The sequence below is a fragment of the Clupea harengus genome, chromosome 10 (genome assembly GCF_900700415.2).
Source record: "Clupea harengus chromosome 10, Ch_v2.0.2, whole genome shotgun sequence".
In the NCBI taxonomy this organism is placed as follows: domain Eukaryota; kingdom Metazoa; phylum Chordata; class Actinopteri; order Clupeiformes; family Clupeidae; genus Clupea; species Clupea harengus.
The window spans coordinates 12,144,144-12,167,734 of record NC_045161.1 but is presented as its reverse complement, the minus strand read 5'-3'; the positions used below and the strand labels follow the sequence as shown (position 1 = coordinate 12,167,734).

The 23,591-nt window shown below is 41.5% G+C and overlaps 1 protein-coding gene across 2 annotated transcripts; it reads left to right on the top strand.

The window, feature by feature from the left end:
- Positions 1-901: 901 nt before the first annotated feature.
- On the top strand, positions 902-20,904 carry jak3 (Janus kinase 3 (a protein tyrosine kinase, leukocyte)). Of its 2 annotated transcripts, XM_031575398.2 has the most exons (24): positions 902-2,172; positions 2,883-3,090; positions 5,412-5,529; positions 6,824-6,941; positions 7,468-7,613; positions 8,058-8,325; positions 9,012-9,134; positions 9,409-9,566; positions 9,908-10,019; positions 10,375-10,555; positions 10,675-10,799; positions 11,226-11,357; positions 11,470-11,557; positions 12,044-12,168; positions 12,258-12,381; positions 12,789-12,940; positions 13,042-13,192; positions 13,298-13,425; positions 14,227-14,416; positions 17,697-17,821; positions 17,933-18,105; positions 18,519-18,636; positions 19,769-19,882; positions 20,297-20,904. In XM_031575398.2, exons 2-24 carry the CDS (start codon positions 2,898-2,900, stop codon positions 20,441-20,443), a joined length of 3,309 nt encoding a protein of 1,102 aa, XP_031431258.1. In that variant the 5' UTR covers positions 902-2,172; positions 2,883-2,897; the 3' UTR covers positions 20,444-20,904. The 2 variants fall into 2 exon arrangements, with proteins under 2 accessions (XP_031431258.1, XP_012694888.1); XM_012839434.3 differs by lacking the exon at positions 902-2,172 and having other exon boundaries at positions 2,180-3,090.
- The last annotated feature ends 2,687 nt before the right edge of the window (positions 20,905-23,591 follow it).

Genomic DNA, 23,591 nt, shown 5'->3' with positions numbered 1-23,591 from the left:
ACCTCCATCTCTGTCTCTCTCTCTGCCTCCACACAGTTGGTTAACAGCAAGAGAATGTTCTGCTTAGTTCAGTAAGGCGCTTTGTGCTTACAGTGTAAAAGATTTTGGTTCTTTTCTCAGAAAGTTTCAGTGTAGAAACACATCAAGTAGGAAGATGGAAGGTGTCTTGACATCCCAAAGGTTACAGCCTATAAATGGGACTCAGCTATGGATGTTGCAGAAATCATAGCTGTGGTTTGGGGTTTATGCCTTCCACTATAGTAGGGTGTTCTAAGTAGCACAAGACAGTTTATCTTTTTCCAACCTAGCATGTTCAAAGTATTTCTGAATGTCCTTGCCATAATACGCGCGTCATCTCTTTCCCACTCATCAGATTTCAACCCTCAACCTTAAACTCCAGCCTTCAGTGCTTGAGATGTCCTTCACATCCAAATTCATTAGGTTCCTGTCAGGTGACTCATGTGACTATCCCAAGGTTACTGTCCCAGGTGTCCACCTGCATGAGTACTGAGTCTGTTAATTGTTAAATTAGTCTATATGTAACCACCCTTCTATCCCGTGATTGGGTCTAAATTCCAATTTAGTACTGTACAGCAGTGCTTTGTGTTATGAAATAGGGACCACTGTGTTTGGCCTCCCATGGTTGTGAATCTCCATCAAAGCCTGGGCTCCAATAGAGAGTTCAACATTTTTCACAGCTATGTTGTTGCAGCTGGCCTATGTTTCCTGCAGTGTGGGTACATTTCAAACAGGGCTTGTTCCAAACGTTTCTATCACTGAAGCCTTGTCCACCCCACAACAAGTGGTGTTGACAATGGCCCCAGCAGGTATTCTGGCTGTCACATGAATCTCCCCATCAGCTTGTGAGGACGGAATCTTGTCAGATGATGATCCACAGCCCAGTTTGGCTATGTCTCCAAGGCCATCATTTTCAGACTGTTTTTTGTGGTGTGGTTTATATGTTCAACAATACATAATGACTAAGGGACTAATGCAATGAATGTTTTTTTATCCTCTGTCATTATGATGATGACAGGTGTTTTTCTACTGTCAAAATTGCCGTTTCCTAATGCTTTACTAAACAAATATCATATCACATGCTGCCACACGTCCACTAGTAGGGCTACTATAACCCTTTTACTGCTATTTCACTGTTGTTGCCGTTGTTGTTGCCATAATGATTAAGGACATTGTGTAGTATAATGAGGACCAATGCTTTATAATAGCCTATAACATAATATAATATGTGGGTGAAGGTCGTGGCAGCTGATTTGGAGGCACCTGAGTTGTAATAGTAAACACCCACCAAAAGGGGGAGTACACACATTGTAAGATCCCTTTTTTGTTATGTTGGGTAACCCATGACTACATTTCAGATAGAATAGACCAGGAGGAATGAAAATGAACAAGATGACATTACAGTTAACAAGATGTTATTACAGTATTACAGTGCATCAATATAACCCGTCAACAATGAAGAATATGATTCATCATACTGTCAGTGTCAACATTCCTGACTTAGCATTTTGAAAATACTGTGTATCTTTCCTGCTGAAGCCATGAGTTTCCATTAAGCCTTTAGTTTCCATTAGACCTATTTGAGGTTTTAGTCCTGATCCCTGGCTCTAGTCCCTTACTCTGACTGTCTCTGTGATGGTATACTTAAACTTAGCGTAGATCTTTTTTGTCTTCTTTTCAAGGGTTCCCCAAATGCAGAGCGACAGTTTTGTTCTTTTGTCCTACACAGGAACTGGTGACAAACCACAGAATGCAACATGCCACACTATTGAAACAACACACTTTCACATATCCAGATCAGCTACAACTTAAAGGACGTAGACAGGTCCATGTTTCAAAAAAAAAAATTCTAAAAGGTATTTGTTTGTGTGTGTGTGTGCGTGCGTGTGTGTGTGTGTGTGTGTAAAACAAACAAACTGAAGCATTTTACCATCTCTAAGGGATGAGAGCCAAGAGAGGGAAATGAAAACTGATGACGTCAAAGTGACAAGCTTGAAGTGAAAAGGAAATGGAGTATCGCAGATACAGGAAGCCTTGTGTCAAATGCCCCTCACACACACACACACAAATACACACAAATGCTCAGGCAGTAGAATGGCAGACAGAAACATGAGCACATGACAGACGGACATCACCATCCTAAACAACTGCCAGGTAAAGTACCAAACATATCATACACAGCTTGGAGAGTCCTTATGTACGCCTTGGACATTTACATTTGGTGGTAATATATGTACAAAACATGCTTTGGGTCAACAAATAATAAATGAAAAACAATTGTTCTATTTGTGTGCGTGTGTGCGTGTGTGCGTGTGTGCGTGAGGTAGGCAAAAATTGTATCCTTGAAGGTGTTTTACACATATTACAATAGATTATTTTAAAATAACAAATACATACTTAATGTATTGCTTTTCAAAAGACAGTGTTCCTGAGCAGGAAGTACTAACTTGAGTACACAGTGCGTTGTGACGCACTTGTCACCGGTAGTAAAAACAGCATCTGTAAGGAAAAAAAATGTCTACTGAATGAAGGCCTAAGCTAAAGGAGAATGTGCCATGAAAGCATATGCACTCATACAACTTGACACACTATACTGTATGTTCTTTGTTGAATGTGTGAATGTATTTTCAACCAGATGACACTGTACTATTGTTGACAGTAGACGAGCTTTGTTACATGAGTGTATTCATTTCTGGGTGACATATTCCAAGATGTAAGACAAAAAGTTTTAGTTTTTTTAACTCATGACCTTTGACATGTAGGAGATTGTTTCCGTATCCCTTGAGAGCTCCAGAGTGTTCTATTAGGCTTTCTAATTTCTTGACACCAACATCTTCCTGTTATTGTCATGTGCATTTATTCAGGCCAGTACTTCAGCCATGGACTTGAGTGAGGAGGAAACGACTCCTCTGGTGCACAGGGAGAGGGGCAGCAGCCACAGGTCCAGCTGCAGGTCCGGCCTGCAGGTCAAGCTCCACTTCCTCCCGGCCGCCAAAACAGAGTCGAGCTTCTGCATCCCTAGCGGGCAGATCTCAGCTGAGAACGTGTGCATCCAGGCGGCCAAAGAATGCGGTGAGATGCTCCGTGGCTTTTGACACACAGGGTGCTGGAGTTGTGCTTTCCCTTTGCTCAACCTTTTTTTATTCACCCGATTTGTCCAGTGGCAGTGAGAAAGCCAACATCCTACTACGAGGATCAATGTAAACCTGAACAAATGGTTAGGAGGAAGGGGAGCTCAACATAAGTGAAGCTGAAATTGACGCAGATGGTTAGCAATCTGCAGGACATCAGGTAATGGCTGACACACGGAGGTGTCTGGAGGTCAAGAGCTGTTCCTGAGGCTGCTGTAGTGGACAGACATGGGTGTACATAACACTAGGGTGACCAGACGTCCTCTTTTACCTGGACATGTCCTCTTTTCAGACCTACAAAATGCGTCCGGCAGGGATTCCAAAATTGTCCGGGATTTGCCTCGTCGGATATTTGTATTTCTCTGGGTCCTTCACAAACTAGCTTTTACGCCCTTACAAGTTTTGGAAAGGGTATCTCCCTTACGTTCCACCTTATTGCGCAAGCTCTGACTGTAGAGAGAACTGTCATTCGTCGACTGCCCTCCAAAGACGATCATTTTGAGCATTTGGTACGATACTTCGCCAGTTCCAATCTGGCAACACTGAGCACCTTGCTGCTTCCACTAGTTGCATTGTTTACAACAGCGCATGAAATCTGCATGTGGAAAAGATGTCAAAATTTCGTTGCGGGGGAGGGGGCGGGGTCATCTGCATCTGAAAAAGATGTCAAAACTTCGTTGCGCGGGGAGGGGGCAGGGTCATCTGGATGCTATACACTACCACGCCCCCTCCCCCGCGACGAAGTGTCCACTTTTTCACAAACTCAAATATGGTCACCCTACATAACACTGATAACTGGACTAATACTTAGATACATGGGTTGTTACTTGGATCGGGATTCTTATTTTGTCAATGATAGTTGGTGTGTTATCTATCGATTTGGTGGGAGGTTTCTGATTTCAGCTACTCAGCTACAGTATAAAGGCTATGACTTACTTTTTGCTGATCCAGTTTAATTAATAGGTTATGCAAATAAGTTGAATTGTGTATGGGCAAATTGATAACTGTGCTTTCTGATAACAGCCCAAAAACAGTTGTTAGGATAAACGGTCGCTGCAATTGATCCTTGCTTTAGACCACATGTGTCAAACTGAAGGCCCGCGGGCCAGATCCGGCCCGCCGGCTCCACAGAATGTTACATTTACATTTAGTCATTTAGCAGACGCTTTTGTCCAAAGTGACGTACAAGGGAGAGAACAGTCAAGCTACGAGCAATAGAGACCTAGTGTAACAATAAATACTACTTTACATAGGAAATAGCAAAAAGAAATAGAAAAAATAAGTGCAGGAGTGTAACTGCTGTAAGTGCAAGTTAAGTACTAGTCGAAGTGCCAGTTAGGAAGGGAGGTGCTCTCTGAAGAGTTGGGTCTTCAAAAGCTTCTTAAAGGTAATGTTGCAAAAAATTCAATTGATTTGAATGGGCCACGTTGTAATTGTATTTGGCCCGCCAGATAATATGTAATGTCTATCAGAGCTGGCCTATTTTAGTATCGGAGATCGCTAAAGCAGCCCGACCCTTACCGAGGGAGAATTTGTCAAGAACTGCATGATAAAAGTTTGCGACATCGTGTGCCCTGATAAAAGGCAAGCATTTTTAAATGTGAGCCTGAGCAAGAAACACCGTTGCTGATTGTGTATGTGACCTTGCCACCAATCTACAAAAACAGCTGATGGGAAAGGGAAAAGATTTAATCGCATACTCCCTTGCTGTGGATGAGAGCGGCGACACATCTGATACTGCCCAGCTGTCAATCTTCATCTGTGGAGTGGACTCGACTCTGTGCATTATAGATTAACTTTCGGGATTTAAATCAATGCATGGCACAACTACGGGGAAAGATCTCTTTGAAGAGGTATCCAAATGTGTAAATGAAATGGGGCTGCCTTGGGACAAACTTGTTGGACTGACCACAGCGCCTGCAATGTGCAGAAAAGGGAGGCATAAGAAATGAATGCCACTGATGTTTATTTTATTTTGAAATTTGATCTCTGTGTTTATAGGCAATAACTTAAAGGCTTAAGCTTTAGGCTGCTTGTCCCACATTCTGTAGGCCTATGTTAAACTTAAGTTCATATAATATAGATATTTTATTTTTCAATAAATATTGAATATGTCCGGCCCGCGACTTGGACACAGTTTTGAATTTTGGCCCTTTGTGTATTTGAGTTTAGCACCCTTGCTTTAGACCATTAGATTGGTGCAATGTCAAATCAATGTGTTTGACACACTATTTGTGTACCTACTTTGTCTCTCTGTGCTAGGCATCATCCCTGTGTTTCACAGTCTGTTTGCCCTGGCCTCTGAGGATCTTTCGTTCTGGTACCCACCCACGCATGTCTTTAATGCTGACGAGGGCATCACTGTCAAGTATAGAGTAAGGTAATGCAAATTTCAACTATATATGCCTTTCATAATGAGCGCTGGTTGATTCAGTTAAAACTGCAGTAAATATAAGAAATTACTTAGCAATTAAACCACAACGACTGTATACAATAGCTAGTAACCTTAGTGAATGGATTCTTGATTTGAAGTGTACTAAATTAGTTAGCTCAACAGTACATTCTGTATATTAACATGTAGCGCTGTCATGAAAGGTGGCTAACCTGAATTCTTTAAATTATCAAAAATATACTTGGGGTTTCACTAATGAATTTGTTAATATTAAACCAATATGCTTGCAATCATTCACTGTCAACCACAAAACTTAGAAGTTATCACTAATCTTAAGTACCTCAAAATATGATAAATCAGTAAACACAACTGTTTTACAAAAAAGCATTAAATATTTACTTAGAAACACAGATCAGTAAATCAATTCTCTTTTCAAATATCATTGGCACATTTGTTCACATCAACATGACATATAATTTTTACACAGAAAAAACATGAGCCCAAACAATACCTAAAACCTTTTCAATACAATTCACACGGTTCAGGCCTAACTGTAGCTTGGGTACGCCGTAGCCGTAAACAAGATGGCTGCTTCACCACGAGGGCAAAAAATAAAAGTGATAAGGTACCTTTGGTTAATGATGCTCTAGCTACACGCACGGGGGCATACCGGCGGCAGCAGGTGGAGGAGAGACTAACCGAAGATCCTCGTGGATGAAGAGATGACTTGCAGAGTAGACTGATGCAGATGACAATCTTGTTGTTCCACAGACTTTACTACTGATGTTCTCTGGTCGCTAGCTCTGTAGCAAAGTCCATGACCAAACCCTAGCCACCCTAGCTAACTCTTGTTTCTCGTGTTGAGTTATCCACTCAACAGTCTAACTCTAACACCATTACCAATATTAAAAGAGTCCTGATCGAACACTTTACTAATAATGATCAATACTTTAATAAATCAGTTTGGGTTTAACTATACTGCAACAACACACTTCTTTATCAAGCTCCTCCTCGTCGCTATCTCTCAACTCTCCGCGTTCTCCTCACTTTAACTGATTCCACTCACTTCCCTGTCCTTTGACCTCAAATTTACAACTGACGGTGCATGTTTTGCTCATTTAGCTAATGCAAAGCTAATTAACTAAGTTCAAGGAACCCTGGTGTAAAATATTCTTCTAACAGCATATGCATTCTTTTATCAGTTGTGTTGTGTAACTGTGCTGACATTGGTTAATGTAAATAATGTAATGTAAATATTGTTTACTGATTCTTTGCTCCACAGGTTTTTCTTCTCAAACTGGTTTGGCCAAGGCTCAAAAACATCTTATCGCTATAGCCTCATAAGGGGAAAAGTTAGTGCAGTGCTGGACTACTGTGTCATCGATTATCTCTTTGCTCAGGTACAGAGATAACAAACAATAATAGGTCTTCCACAATAATTGATAAAGTAGACGATAATGATCTGACCAGGTGCTAGATCAAGCCATAAATGTAAATGGACAATTGATAGTTATGTAAATGTCCAATGTAAATGTGTATGCAATGTAAATTAATACATTTTTACTTAAAAAGTGTGGCTTGTTGCAGGTGATCTGAAATGTTTATCCACTGATACGAGAGGGTCTGTCAATGGATCTTTGCATATAATAAATTGAACCAATGGCTTCTTTTAACATTTCAGTATACATAAAGGGTTATACATGTGTGAATAGATTCCAGTTACAAGCCAACAGTTCTGCTGTTAAACTATTCCCTTCATAATCCATAGTATTTTTAATTCAAAGTCCTGTTTGGAACTCATGGACTTTGTACAAGAACCCTTTCATTTCATTAGCAGATGCTAGTACTGAAAGTACACAACTGTGGTTATCCTCATTGTATATGCCTTTTTTGCATCCCCTGGTTGGCTCCATGGATGGACTGCAGTCACGCAGTGACTTTGTGAATGGTCAGGCGGGAGTGAGCCCCTCCCTCAGTGTCCAAGAGGAGTGCCTGGGTTTAGCCGTGCTTGACCTGTGGTGCCATGCCAAAGAGCAGGGCCTGAGCCTGAAGGACATCGGCAAAAAAGTTGGGTATGTCATGAAACCCTGTTAAGACATAACAACATGAAAATACAGAGTCGCTGAATCATTTATTTATTAAACATCATGGCTCATGGTACTTCACTTCACAGTAAGAACATTTTTCCCTTTCTTTGAGCAGACGCTGGGCAACATCTGCCTGTAGCTCATCCTTGCAGGGGAGCTTTGGAGCATGATGTGGCAAGCAGGACTGAGTTAGAATTAGATTTGTATGATTAGATATACATTAAGATATATAAATAGACAGCTAACTAACCCACGAATGCCTCAAATGTACTCTGTAATTCAACTTGCTGAGTGATTGTAATGTGGGTGGAAACTTGGGCTTTCATATGAGTGACATAGGCTGTTAAACTGTGTAGAAATATTTGTCCTCCATTTTTGTCTTAACTCTTTATAGGGGCTTTGACGCCGTTCTATTCTTTTCATCCTCAGGTATAAGTCCTGCCTGTCTGAGATCCACCGTCAGGAGATCCAGGGGCTGAGCCGTCTGGCGCGCTATCAGATCCGCAAGACAGTGAAACGCTTCCTCAAGAGGCTGGGCTCCTGCAAGGCCAGTGAACGCTACCTGAAGATCAAGTACCTGATGGAGCTGGCGGCCATTGAGCCGGCGCTCGGCACCGAGACATTCCAACAGGTCACCACCAGACTGATCCGTGTGTCTGGCGAGACGGGCGTGCAGACCAGGACAGATGATGCTGTGGTGAACAGCCCTACTTTGCTTTTCAATCAGGGTAGATTAGATTAGATATATAGATTAGATTAGATTAGATATATAGATCAGATTAGATTAGATATGTATAATTCTGTTCTGTTCTGATTCTGTTGTGTGTGGTAGGGTGGTAATGTATTGAATACAGTATTGATTTGCAATAGATGAGATTACATTATACTTACTCTCCTAAGATTAGATATATCAGGGGAGTAAAAGACAAATTGCTGAAATGTAGAAATGTGGAAATGTCTGACTGTGGAAAGCTCTGAAATATGCCATTGAAAAGGCTGTCTCCCCTTAGAAAACCTGCAGACGAATTGACAAGTGTACCATTTGCCAATGCAATTTTGTTTGAATGAACACCTTTACTTTGAGGTCTGTTTTAAATGAGAGATGGGATTGGTTTAGATATTTTAGATTCTAAGACACAATCCCATGTAAGTATTTCCAGAGGTATCCTCTGTCAGCCTGTCTGGCCTACATTGTAACATTACAACAGATATCATGTGATTACAATATATGTATATTGGTCTGTGAGTGACACACACACGCCCATACATACTAACACACACTCACATATGTTTTATAGCACAGTGGCACAAAGAATGAATTACGTTACTGTAGATCTGAGAGTTCTGCACTGGGTGTCATTTCATACCAAATGTACTTCTCAGGAGTGGAAGACATTTTGTGACTTCCCAGAGATCACTGACATCAGCATCAAGCGGGTTTGCCATGAGCAGGTGCCCCAGGAGGGCCGTGTGGTCACTCTCACACGCCAGGATGACAGGTTTGAGGTGAGTCACTCACAACTGCTTGTCTTCTTAAATTTATAAACACTTCAGTTTCAATACACTTTAATTCAAATAAATGATGCTGGCTGTCATTTGATAAGCATTGTTACAGTGCTAATCTGTCAATGTGAAAATGCAAAACAAATCCTCTGAACAAGTGTGAGCATGGCAACCTCCTCATAATGTGTATATTGGTGTTTAAAACCAGCAAGGGGAATAATTCCAAAAGACACAAGAGAGGTATGGTTAAGGGAGATCTATGTTCTTTTCACTCCAGGTAATTGAGTTCCCCAGTCTGACAGAAGCCCTGTCCTTCGTTTCGCTTGTTGACGGTTACTTCAGACTCACCACTGACTCCACTCACTACTTCTGTCAGGAGGTGGCGCCCCCTAGCCTCCTGGAGGACCTTCAAAATCACTGCCACGGGCCAATCACGTAGGTAGATGTAAAAGTGCCATTCTTATTTTTCTTTTGAATTTACCCACTCTGCATTAATACTGAACAAGACCCATAATGATTCCTGGAGCCATCAACTATCCGTCATTTTCAAAGGGTGTACTTCAAGGAACCTCCAAGGCCCCATTGGTCATGTCTTGTGTGCATTATTAGGTCATTCTCATAAACGCCATTGTTTGCTCATTGTTCTGCAGACTAGCATTGAGTCCGTAAATAGCAGGATGTGGCTTTTTACAACAGAAGCGGAGTTCTGCGGCTAGCATGTGTGCCAGATATGCTGATGAGGACTCATGACACAGACTTTGTGGCTGTCTTCATAGGTCTGAGTTTGCTGTGCACAAGCTGAAGAAGGCTGGGACGAAGAGTAGCACATTTTTGCTTAGACACAGCCCCCAAGAATTTGACAAGTACTTCCTCACTGTCTGTGTTCAGGTAGTGCATCATACATCTTAATTGGGAACATGAAAGATAATGTTTACTCAAAGTGAAATCTACATGTCAGTGGTAGTGCTTGGATGAGGATTATTGCTTAATCTTATCTGACTTTAAAGGTTTAAATGCCATATGTAAAGTCCATTCTGTCTGGATGGTATCCTCTACGTTTAAGTAAAATACATGTTATTTTGTCTTATGGCACTTGTGACTTCTTGCCTCTTGTGGTTTCATTCCTCCACCTCAACTTCTTTCAATTTTTCTTAATTCCTTAATCCAGTGAGTAATGTACGGCTGAAGATTACTGTCATTCATCTGTCTCATATACTCTCGATGTGCTCCCCTCTCTCTTCAGACCTCTCTGGGAAAGGACTACAAAGACTGCCTCATTGTTAGCAATGAGCATGTTGGACTGTTTGGTGTCCACAATTCCTTTGTTCACCTGAGGTCTCTTGTTGAGTTCTACCAGAAAAATACTTTCCTCCTGGCAGATGATCCCATCACACTCGGCCGATGCTGTCCTCCTCGCCCTAAAGGTGCAGTGTGATTGTGTGGTTATTATTATTCTATCCTTAATTTAGTTTGGTGCTTCACAAAAAGAACAAATCATTGCAAAATTACAAATATGTAACATGCTGTTTCCGGATGATTCTAGAGCTAACCAACCTGATCATCGTGCGTAACAGCACCTCTGCTGAGCTACAGGGGACCCCAACTCTGCAGCGTCACAAGCCGAGCCACATCCAGTTCCAGATGATCCGCTACGAGGAGCTGGAGCTGGTGTGTGTGCTGAACAGATCCGCCGACACACTGTGTGGGATCAAACCCAGCACTTACATGGCTTGCATTCCTGATTTGTAACAGCTTTAGCACATCCCTCTCTGTGGAGTACACTAGAAGCAAAATATGAATGACCCCCTGGACTGTGTTACTTAAAACACAGTCATAGAAGTCTAATTTTATGCTGCCACAGTGCCAACAGTCATTTGTTGTGAAAAGTATTCTGTAAAAGTTATCACATGCCACAGTGTAAACATTGCTTGCTTATTCTTATGCTACAGGCAAAATTGACCAAATGAATGACCTTAGTTGACATAGTTTTATAATCAGTGTAACTGCAGATGTGTAATACAGAGTTATCTTTTTAAATGTTGTACCCGGGACTGCTGGCTGAAATTACAGAAAAAATTATTGTTCCTCTGGCAGGGTGACGGTTTAGGCCGAGGCTCTTTCACAAGGATTCATAAGGGCCGCAAGACTGGCACCCGAGATGGGGAGAAATATGTTACAGATGTTTTACTCAAAATCCTTGATGCCGACAACAAAGACTGCTGGGAGGTAAGGCACAGCTACCCACTTATTCATCATGAAATGTCATACCCACAAACTCAAGGTCGACCACTGGTCATTCTCACTGCATGTTCTGTCTACCCTCTTACCCCCATTGCAGTCCTTCTTTGAAGCTGCCAGCATGATGAGCCAGGTCTCCCATAAGCACCTTCTCCATGTGTATGGTATCAGTGTGCATCGGAGCAACAGTGAGTGACTGTTATGGCTCAGAGAGCTCGCTAAGCCACTTTCTGTGCTTGAGTGACACTCCAGAGGAATTAGGATAGTGGTGCACACATATGCACACAAACAATAGTGTTTGTGCATTCTTACACACAAACCCCCACACACACACACACATATGTATGAGACAAAGAATCACAGACAGAACCCACACACACACACACGTCCACAACAGTGGACAGACAAACAGACATATGCATACACCCCCGTAGCCTGCCCTCCGCCCAAGGCATACCAAAACAAAACCCAACCAAGCAACACATGAGGACTCTCAGTTGAGGACCACTAATGTAAACACACCTCAGATGAACCGCACTCAGGCCAGCTGAGAGCTTTCTGGAGCAGAGACGTGTGTGTTTTCAAACAAACTTTCAGCTGCTGACTCAACTGAAAGTCCTGTGGCTAGTTTTCTTAAGCTCTCCATGTTTCCCTGTCCTCACGTCTCCCTGCAGATATAATGGTACAGGAGTTTGTGAAGTGCGGTGCTCTAGACTTGTACCTAAGGAGGACTCAGTCTGTGTCTTTGAGCTGGAAACTGGAAGTGGCCAAGCAACTCGCCTGTGCCCTAAATTTCCTGGTGAGACATAACAAGTGTGTGCACTTTGTTACTGCTGTATATCGAGTGCAGGGTAAATTGTGACTAAGGTGTGTTAAAACTATACACAGGAGGAAAAAAACATTGTACATGGAAATATCTGCTCCAAAAATGTACTGCTGGCCAGAGGAGAGCCCTCCCCATTCATCAAACTGAGTGACCCAGGGATCAGTGTGACAATGGTGGGGATAGATGGTGAGAGGATTTAAAACAGCAGTGTGTGTGTGTGTGTGTGTGTGTGTGTGTGTGTGTGTGTGTGTGTGTGTGTGTGTGTGTGTGTGTGTGTGTGTGTGTGTGTGTGTGTGTGTGTGTGTGTGTGAATGTGTTTATATGTGTGTATTTGTGCGCATATGTGTGTAAGAGAGAGAGAGCCAAGAGAAAATAAGTCTGTATTTATCTATGTGTGTGTGATTTAAAACAGCAGTGTGTGTGTGTGTGTGTGTGTGTGTGTTTGTGTGTGTGTGTGTGTGTGTGTGTGTGTGTGTGTGTGTGTGTGTGTGTGTGTTTGGGTGTGTGTGTGTGTGTGTGTGTGTGTGTGTGTGTGTGTGTGTGTGTGTGTGTGTGTGTGTGTGTGTGCGTGCGTGGTGGGGGGGTGGACTCAGTTAAACTGCATAGAATCCCCTGGGTGGCACCGGAGCTGCTTGAAGAGTCTGAGGCTCTAGAATTGGAGAGTGACAAGTGGAGCTTTGGGACAACCCTATGGGAAGTCTTCAATGGGGGAAAGGTGCCTCTACAAGGCTTTGACCCACAGCAGGTAGAACAGCAGAAATCAACTTCCTTATACAGAATTTCAGCCATTTTGGTTCTGCGTTACCAGAGCACTAAATCTCACTGGAGTTTAATGCAATTTTGCAGAAACTGCAATTCTACAAGAACAGCCACCAGCTCCCCTCCCCAGAGTGGACAGAACTAGCTGACCTCATCAGCCACTGTATGAACTACCAGCCCGGTCTGCGCCCATCCGGTCGAAGCATCATCCGCCACCTCAACGGTCTCATAACATCAGGTAACCCTGACAACCGTGCCATGTAACAGGAAGATGTTTCAAAATCTGGTCCAGTGTAGGGTGTCATGTCTGATTAGGGCCTGCACTGCTCCATTTCCTTTACAGATTATGAGATTCTGCATGCAGCCAACAATAGTGACACCCTCTGGAGAGGCCTGAGTCTACAGTCATACCACCAGGAGCAGACCGTGTATGAGGAGAGGCACCTGCGCTACATATCTGCCCTGGGAAAGGTGAGAGGAGGGGAAGGAGAGGAGAGGGGAGAGACGTTGAATGGTCCAATCCACCAGTCATAATCTACATATACATTAGTCATATTGGCCAATCCAAGATAGGGAAAGCAGGAGGACACAGAAGGAAGGGACTATGGACAAAGGAGGCCTGAGCAGTAGTAGGAGAAAAAAAGCTAACATGCCACCTGTCCGATCTGATTAATGAGAGGAAAACGAAAAGTGGAGATACGATACGAGGACAGCATACAGGAGAGAAGAAGGGAGGAAATAGGAAACAGGAGAAAAAAACGGAACCGAGCCATGTGCAAAAGGAAGCACCTGCACCAAATAACCACACTGCAACTGAAACAACTACAGAGTCTGACCAACAGATGGCACTATGCTACCAGTTATGCAGCAACACTTCAGAATTTCTGAGTTGGGAGAGGACAGTGAGAGAGAAGGAAAGATGGGTTGGAAAAATTGGAAGGGAGATAATTTGAGAGACAACAGGGATGCACATAAAATATTGAAGAGATAGTGATAGAAAAGAAAAGAGAGAGAGAGAGAGTGAGAAGGGGAAATAATGCTTTTTTCCACACTCTCTACAGTGAGAGATGGTGCCATGTAATAGTCAACCAAGACTAAAGTAAACTATATGGATTTTAAATTGTGCATTTCAAGTGCTTAAAAATCAGTGTATCGCGATCTTTACATTTCATTTGAGCAACAAAGCAATGAGATTAAAACATCGAGTAACAATACTTCCTATAGGCCAGTGGATTTGTTTGGGTGGTTTCGCAATGAGCTGTGTTCCTGTAGGGTAATTTCGGCAGTGTGGAGCTATGCCAGTATGATCCACTGGGAGACAATACTGGGGAGCAAGTCGCCGTCAAGAGGCTTCAGCCCAACAGGCAGGCCAATCTGGACGACTTCCGTAGGGAGATCCAGACCATCAGCTCCCTGCACAGTGACTACATTGTCAAGTACAGGGGAGTGTGCAAAGCCATGGGTAAGGAGATGCAGCCCTGTTCCCTTACATCAGCACAGCTATTGACAAGGTCCCATTAAGTAAAACCTCTGTCACATTAACATGCATATAACCTGCAAACTCGAAACAACGGAATTATGTATGATAACAGAGTGGGGCCAGAGAGTTTCACAGATGATCAAGAGACAGTATAAGGCAAGGAGAGTCAGCTTTATGACTTCCTGCAATATAATGAAAACATAAGTATTACAACATGCACATGATGTCCAATTTGTTGTTCCTTTGAACTGGAGTTAGAGCGCAGGGTGTGTACTCCACTGAATTTTGCTACCTCGGCTAATTGTAGTGTGTTTAATTTGGTGACCATTGCCCAAGTTAGTAGGCTTATTTGTCATTGGTCCATTTCATTTCTGTGTGTGTGTGGTCATCTGAACTGATATGACATCTAACTCCAAACAAAGTTCTAATCAAAGTCCTAATAAATAAAGTCCCATAAATCCTTATCCTGCCAGCAGACCATGACTTGACATGACGTGATCAGATAAAAAGCCCTGACAATACTTTATGGGACTATTTATTAGGACTTTGATTAGAACTTTGTTTGGAGTTAGATGTCATATCAGTTCAGATGACCTGACATGTGCTTGTGATAAATACATTTTTGGGAAACCATCCTCTCGTGATTCTACCTTGCAGTCAAGTATCTTGTAGAAGAAGGACATGAGACAGAGGAGGAGATTAAAGCATACACACTGTTCCATAAATTGACCTTAACCATAATCTGTGGAAAGCATAGTTAATGTAATACAATGAAACACAAAAATATATGTATATATACGAAATCTCCTCTTATCCTTCAAAAAGATGAGCACCTGCAAGGATGAATAAAAAAACATAGCTGGTGTTCCTCAACAACAGACTGAAAACCAGTAGGAAGGTGGGCATAATGGAAGGAAGTTGCTTAAAGAACAGGTCGTACATCACATATCATATTCTTAGACCGGTTGCTTAATGATATGGGAGAAAACTAAAATGTAAAGTCTCAAACATGTTATTATTCAATAGATTTACATAAGCATCAAACTGATTCTCCCAAAGGTCTTGGCTGTAGAATTTGCGCATTTACTGTCTTATCAGACTTTAACCTCCTGGAGATCTTGTTTGTGTAAGGTGAAATGTATCCTGATTCTCCTAACACAAAATCAGACCAAGACCTTTTAAATCAAGCAAAGTTAGGCTAGGATATTGAAAAATATCTCAATTCACAAGCAACACAAACGTGTTTTTGTCAGAATTCTGCAGCCACTGTTAAGCATTTTACTTGTATCTGGTTTTAAGGTGGAGCTTACCATTTTAATCCAATAAATTGCTAATTGCTCCTTGTGGTCCATGTGTGTGCAGTGATGTTTGTACATGGTCCTAGCTCAGTAAATGGGACAAGAAGTGGATGGAGCCATACTCTATTCCAGCCAATCAAAACATTGCTTCAGGAGCACGGACAAGAGGGGTGTAATTTGATTGGCTGTTGAGCCCAAATATCAACAACCTTTCCCCAGATTCACAGACTTTAAGAGTAAATGTCTTAACATATCCAGTCACTCCCTCCCTAGTTAACCAGGTCAGGATGACTTCCTTGTCTCTGTGTCCAAGTAATAAACCAACTAGACATAGCTGATAGCGATGTTCAATATGACCAAAATGAGAGAATGAGCATGGACAGATTAAAAGATCAAGGGCCCTCAGACACGAAAGCCTCCCGGGCCCTCTAATGCTTACGCGCGTGCATCACACACAGCAAGAAGCAACTCACAGTCAACCCACCCTGTGCTTAAGTGACATATTTAATACCTGTAGATTAATAATAATAATACATCAGACTTATTTAGCACCACATCAACACATGGTGCAATAATAGCACAAAGGCACACGCCCATAGTTTCATATGGATTGGTGAAGTCTAGGTATATGATCTGCGGGAAAAACTATTGACACTTCACTGTTTCCCATAGGCAAAATCCAATTAAAATACCATTGTCAGCCTCATCTCATAATCATAAGCCATTGTGATCTCAAAGTCCTTGTGTAAAAAAAACAAGGTAGAAAAGACAGTTTAAGATTAACAGTAAAAAGAAATTGCAGATAGAAAAATTCTCCTACTGGCAACAATACCACCACTCCTAACAGACAGCAAGTTAAAAACAAACCAAGGCAAATTCCAGTGAAGCCAGAGAGTACATGAAACAGACACTACCAAGGCTTGGGGAAGTACTGGGTCCCTATGTTGAACAGTAATGATGATAACACACTCTTAACAGGAAGTTCTAGTTTATATCCAGCTTTGACAAAAAAAAACTCCTTGTGTGAAAGGCAAAACCACTTCTCTATGCACCAGACCTGTAATTAATAATCGTTTGCCTCACTGAACAGTACAAGTCTCTCTGCCCCCTTTCAGTTAACCCCCGCCCCCCCCCCCCTCCCTCTCTTTCTCTTTCACACACTCACTCATGTAAATATGTATAGAAATATAGAAACATTTTTGTAGAAAACTAGTGAGCTAATTAGTCAGTTGCTATAGAAATGTGGATTATATTTTTCGACCTGGCATTGAACTATATAGTGAATATCCTGGCAGGATAGCCTGGGAATAACAGGTCTGTTTATCAGTCCTTCACATGACCTCATACTGACTAAATACATTCGAGAATGTAATCAAATCTAGTTACCTAAAAATAGTAAAAACCTGCATAGTGTTGCTTTGTGTGGGGCCTACGTTCCACTCTAACCTGTGTGGTGGAACAGGAATGTTGCTCTTTTTAAGGCATTGCAGAAGACTAGTTGGAAACTCTTAGGTTAATGTTTCCTTAAAAGCAAACTTTATTTTCAACCTACCTGACCTGTGATTGAAGACAAACAGACAGAACACAAAAATCAATTAAGTTAGAGTAAAGGGATTTCTGTTGTTTAGTTCTCTGGTTATTTCCGTTCATTCTTTACTCCACCTGGCCTGTTAGCTTACACCTAGCTTTTTTATTGCCTCATTTTAATTACATTTTATTGAACTTGTGTGGCTACTGAGTTGCAAGAGCTGATTGTAAACTACCTGCTGAAATGCATGAATATTTACCTACCAACCATTTAAAACTCCACTGTTGTGTGTCTATGTGTGTCTATGTGTGCAATGGGCTACGCATGATTGTGTCATTACATGTCTGTTTCTATGTGAATTTTTGTGCTGTTAAATGTTGACATTGTTATATATTAACATATATATTATAGCTCTAGTTTTGCCTGATCCTCTCAGGGCTTGGCAGTATGAGTCTGGTGATGGAGTATCTGCCCCATGGAAGTCTGATAGGTTATCTTGAGAAGAAACCCTCGCATGTCAACCACAGGAGACTACTACTGTTTGCCTCTCAGATTTGCAAAGTATACCTCATACATCCACATACATCCTCACAACACACAGGCTTTGGGAAACAGAATTCCTTTCAAATAAACAGAATAATTTTAACAGAATAACTTTTTCTGTTTCCACAGGGAATGGAGTACCTTCAGAGTATGCGTTTCATACACCGGGATTTGGCTGCCAGGAATGTCCTGGTGGCCAGCGACACGCTCGTCAAAATAGGTGATTTTGGCCTGACCAAGATAATACCCTTTGATAAGGAGTACTACAAAGTGTCCCAGCCAGGAGAAAGTCCCATTTTCTGGTGAATATCTTTCAATCTTTTCCCTGTATCTGTTTTACTAGTTCTAGGTTGTGGGCTATAGTTTCTAAGGGACAGATACAGTACTTTGAATAAAGTGTTTCATAACTATAATTATAAATCATAAAAAAGTCTATAGATGAAAGGATAGCAAAATGTCAATGAAACAGCCAAGGGAATGAAGTACAGCAGAAGAGACTCCATTTTAGTGGTCAGGCCATACATTTAGGAAAAAGATGCAAGCCATTTCCTCATGACTTTCGGTTAACCTCCAAACATATTTACAGTCAATAGCCAGGATAATACTGGAGTTAAAAGGACATTGCAAAGAATATTGTTTTTCAACTATTAAAGGATAATAATTTTTGACTTTACAACCTCTAAAGCATGTAACCAAACCTGCTATGCAAATGCAGGTATGCACCCGAGTCCATTAGTGAGTCCAAGTTCTCTCACAAATCAGACGTATGGAGCTTTGGGATCGTCCTACATGAACTGTTCTCCTACTGCGAGCTGAGTTTGAACCCCAAAAAGGTACTGAGGCCTCCAAACTCCTCCTAGCTTTAACACACTTGTTTCCTTAATGGCCAAGTCCTTGATTTTTGTTTTAGTTATACACAGTGTTGTAAAATGGTGAGCGTGTCAGAGCGAGGAAGAGAGGTGATGCTTAGAAATGGTTTTAGATATAGCGACCGGAGCAAAATGTATGTGCTGTAACAGTATTTCAGTGTGCAAAGAATAAATCATCAAGAAAGAATACAGTGGGCAGTGATTTGCTAACCAGCAGCAGAGAGAAAAAAAAGGGAATTAACCCCGAAGTTATAAACTGTTAATACTTCGGCCCTGGAGCATTGAATACAGTCTCCCCTGCAATCTCCAACTACGGTCAGAGACAGACAGAGCAGGAAAGGTTAACAACAGGAAAATATGTTAAATTCCTCATGCTATTGGTTGGGGACTTCCCACAGCAGCCAATCCTCACACTAATACCTTCAAGTACTCATACCCAACAATCTACCCAACAATCTACCCTAACCAGTATAGCAACTGGCTGCTAGCCAGCAACTAGCAATTGGCTGGTGACAACCACAACAAGCACCGCATGTTGGACCCGTGCTGTCTGTAGCTCACAACTGCTAAACACAACAATATGACTACCCAACCATATAAACTGAGCAGCAGGATCCAACAACAAAGCTGCCTTCATGAGCATGTCATTGGGCTTTTCAAGCAGGCACCTTCATTCATCAGTGTTCGATAGAATTAGGCCAACAACACCTCAGAAGGCTCAACAGTGGTGTCTGGCATCCCAGACCCATCCCTCTGTGAGGGCCTCAGCCACAACCACTGGCTCGCTTTTTCAGCAGCCTCAGACAAGAAGTTCCTTTGAGTGACCATCCTTGAAAACTAAAATCCAACAGAAGTGTTGTGGTTGATTTAGCTACACAAAGTGTCACCTATCTCCACTGGTCTTGTGTGTGCATGCCAACCTCGTTTCCTCGCTCCAGCTATCAGCTGGGACTTGGAGGACATCATAAGTGGCTATAACAATTAATTTATTGCAGTAAGCATCCATAGTCCAAATTTCTCTACAGTTAATAATGTATATTGCAGCCTGTATGTTTTGGTGCGGAGGCTTACAAGTATTTTCTCATGTGTTGCATAGCTTTGTATGCAGGCTATTGGCAGTGACATACAAATGCATTGCACCTCAATGCATCTTTTCAACATACTCAAAGACAACTGGAGGCTGCCAGCACCACCACTTTGCCCACCAAATGTGAGTAAGCACACTCTGTAAAGTCATAAAAAGTTTCAAAAAGCAAGTAAACAATTGTTCAACAGCACACTACAAACTACATTACATGCACTTAATCTGTATCATAATTTATAGTAAATACAAAGCATCTGGTAAATACACTGTTAATGTGGGTTTCAAATGTATTCTTCAGCCACAGTTACTACCGTACAAAGACCAACAGCTACAGTAGCACTGTTTGTAATCTACTTCCCAATGTATGCCAATTGTTAACAACAGGGTTTTGTGTGCTGATGTTGAATCCATGCCCAACGTTCTCCATTTTAAGTTAATGAGTATCTCTTGGGAAAGTAATAAAAGCCCTGTCGAACGTTTAACGGCTGAAGTCAAGCCATGCTTGATCCGTTGCACTTTTAAGATGTTGTTTTTCGGCAGGTTTACAGCATGATGATGAAATGCTGGGCTTGGGAGTCAGAGGGGAGGCCAGCGTTCTCCAGCCTTGGGGAGCTGATCGAAGCCACCCTCCAGGAAGACAGAGACGGGTTCAAAAGTTGCAGGCCCACTGGATCATCATTACTTTAGTGTAAGGCAAATTCGATCACCTGTACATTTGTGCTAATGCAAAGTCATTTTCAGCTCCATACTTCATTTTAAAGTTTTCATTCCTTGACAAAAATCGTTTTTTTTTTTTTTTAGTTTTGAAGCTTGAATAAACTATGCTGTCATTTACCACAAGCGAAAAAAAAGTTTTTGTATTGTGGTGTTCAGCAAGCATTTCATGTGCGTGTGCATGATGTAGTTGTGTGCCAGAGTGCAGTACAAATGAGAGTGAGTGATTTATTGTTTAATTCTGTGTTAACTTTCGAATTTGGAATGTCCTGTGTTTTCCGTCTTTGTTTTTTTTCAGTATGTCAGTATGTTATGATTTATGCCCCTGTGTGGTTTTCCCTGATGTTTTGGTGTCTTGCCTACCCTTGCCCTCTGTCTTGTGCCGCCATATATAATGTTTGTGCCTGAGTGTAATAAACAGCACAGAAACCAAAGATACAGCTGACTCTGCATGATCGCTACAGCATTCTGTCCAACTGACTGGGCTATTGCCGAGCTCATAATACCTTTCTTCCAAACGCAACAGTAACAAAACTTCAGGCCATGCAAAAGACTGCTGCCAGAGGTCTTCAGGAATAAACAAGAAAAAAAATTCAGACCAGCTTTACAGAACTTGCGTGGACTGTCTGCATCTTTTAGAAATTATTGAAAAATCACTCTTTGTGCATAAAGCACTGAGTGGCTGGTGCACTTATACATTGAAGACTCTTGTTACATCACGCTTGCCTATCCGCTGGTTAGAACAAAAGAGTGTTAACTGTAATAGAGAAAGACATTTGCAATAAAATGTGGAATGTGGACTGTGGTTCAATTAGCTTGTTACTCCCACATGATTTATTACCAGAAAAACCTCAGTGAATTAATTCTGTTCCCAATCTCAGTATTTTCAATCAATTTAGACAGACACACACACACACATACATACATGCATACATGCACAAGGACACACAAAGACACTATCAACAGAAATACACAAGCACATGATTGATTTTTATGGTATCACTGTGTCCATATAATGTTAGGATTTCCACAGCAACCTTGGAACGCACACTCACATTTGTTACACATTAAGTTAGACAAAGCTGGTTGATAAGCCCTCTGAGGAGACTGCCACCTTTTATTTGTATTGGGTAAACACACCCGACTGGAAGGACTAGATTGAACATACAAGCAAGAAAGCACAGACTAACCCACAAACAAAGGAGACAAATCCTGAGGCTTTGCAGGCGCTTTTTGATTTAATGTAGTATGTCCTCTCTTCCTACAGATTGTTGTTATTTAATTAAAGTTTTCAGCACCCTCCCTACCCAAGAATGAACCGCTAATGTTGATATTATGAGTAATACACATTTGTTCTGAGTACAAATAGCTCTCACTAGAAACATAGCAAACATTCCCCACATTTCATATGGCCCCACCCAGGACTGTAGTTCTAAACCTAACTGTGACCGGAAGAATAGAAATGAATCACTGTCTATTATTAGAAACCAAGATAATTTGCAGACAATTTATAGGTAAAAAAACAAACGCCATCGTGTGTTCCCATCGGGACTGTGAGAAATTGACAAAACGACAAAAGACAAAATTCTATACATTTCAGAAAGAATGCAACAGATGTCTTCAAGAGCTTAGACCTATCACCTTGTGAGCATGTCACCATGAGACACTCTGAGGGTTGGGGGAGGGGGGAGAGAGAAAAGGCAGTTAATGAGGACAATGAGGAAATGTCTCTGTCTGTTGCATAACAGCAGCACATGGCACATTACTGGAACTTCTATAAGTGCAAAGATGTCAGTGTCACATTAGAGATAACAACATACAGCAAAAGTAAAGCTTGATAATTATATGACATGTGACATGGGTTGCATTTACACTGCAGGTCTTGATGCCCAGTTCCGATTTTTTTCACCCCCTCTTCACATCTACTTTTAAAAGTGACCCATATCCAATTCCTGTGTTTACACATGCGCACACGATCCTGCATCTCTTTTTGACAGGGAGCCAATGCAAAAAGGCAGTTGGTTGAGTAAAGAAGCACATCCTTGTACATTGGAGAAACAGAAAAAAAAGGATTTATTGATAACAAGTGACGTACACCTTACATGTCCCTGGCATACGGCAAACTTCTTGTCATTTTTTCAAATAACGTTGATTCATGGTCTCAGGTAAAAAAAATCTACAGGGTTTAACGTTAACATATCAAAACGTTCTCTATTATTTCTCCTCCCAGCACCTACAGCAGGACAGAGTCTAACAGAAATGTATCCAGACGACATGCGTTCGTGCCGTGACATATGTCACAGATGTTAGTGACCTGTGGTTTGTGCATATCCACTCCGGATATATGAGAAAACACGTCTAGACTCTATGGGTATTAACAATATGTCTGTATATTATTATGCTCTGTATCTGTGGCGTGTCATAAAAAGTATCCAGTCAAAATATCTCCAGATACATGCTTCTCAATCATTTACTGCATCATTTGCCTGTACCTTAAGCTTCAAAAGCAGTCTACAACTTTGTACCCTTTGCTGTCAGCAATGATTTTGTACCTTTAAACAACTTAAACTAAAGTCCACAATTATCACTTGGGTACAGAAATGATTGGCCTACCCCTGTGTGTGTAGGCCTACTATGAACAGGTTTTGTTGCCATGTAATGCAATTGAAGTTTAAGATAGTTTAGCTCGATGTTACTGATAATCTTTTCACTGTAGTGTGAGGTCCCTGTAAATCTTTCCTTTTGTGACTCTCACCTGCCTTGCCACCCCACCAGTCTCACAACAACAGAGGAGGCCATGCACAGAAGCTCTGCTTTTTTTTTTTTAATGAAACGAGGAATATTTCCAAGTACATAAAACTCTAAATGCTAACAAGATCAAATTCATTTAAAAAGATAACCTTAGCAAAATTGTAAATCAACCAAGCTGCAGCTGAAGAAAAGGGAACACCAAACCTAGAATCCTAACATTATGTGAGTACCTGACCAGTGCTAAAATTGCTCACCCAGACATGTGTAGATCGAACTTCGAAAGCATTGTCATGTTTATTTTCTGGTGTATTGCTGTATCAATAGGAACTATCAGCTATACATTTTGAAGCAATTGTTTCAAAGGGTATGG

Bases quoted from the DNA above. Each gene is read 5' to 3' on its own strand.
- jak3 (XM_031575398.2), top strand. From the start codon at position 2,898: ATGGACTTGAGTGAGGAGGAAACGACTCCTCTGGTGCACAGGGAGAGG. The intron at 12,169-12,257 runs GTGAGACATAAC...AACTATACACAG, and splicing joins CCTGTGCCCTAAATTTCCTG to GAGGAAAAAAACATTGTACA. The intron at 14,417-17,696 runs GTAAGGAGATGC...TGATCCTCTCAG, and splicing joins GGGAGTGTGCAAAGCCATGG to GGCTTGGCAGTATGAGTCTG.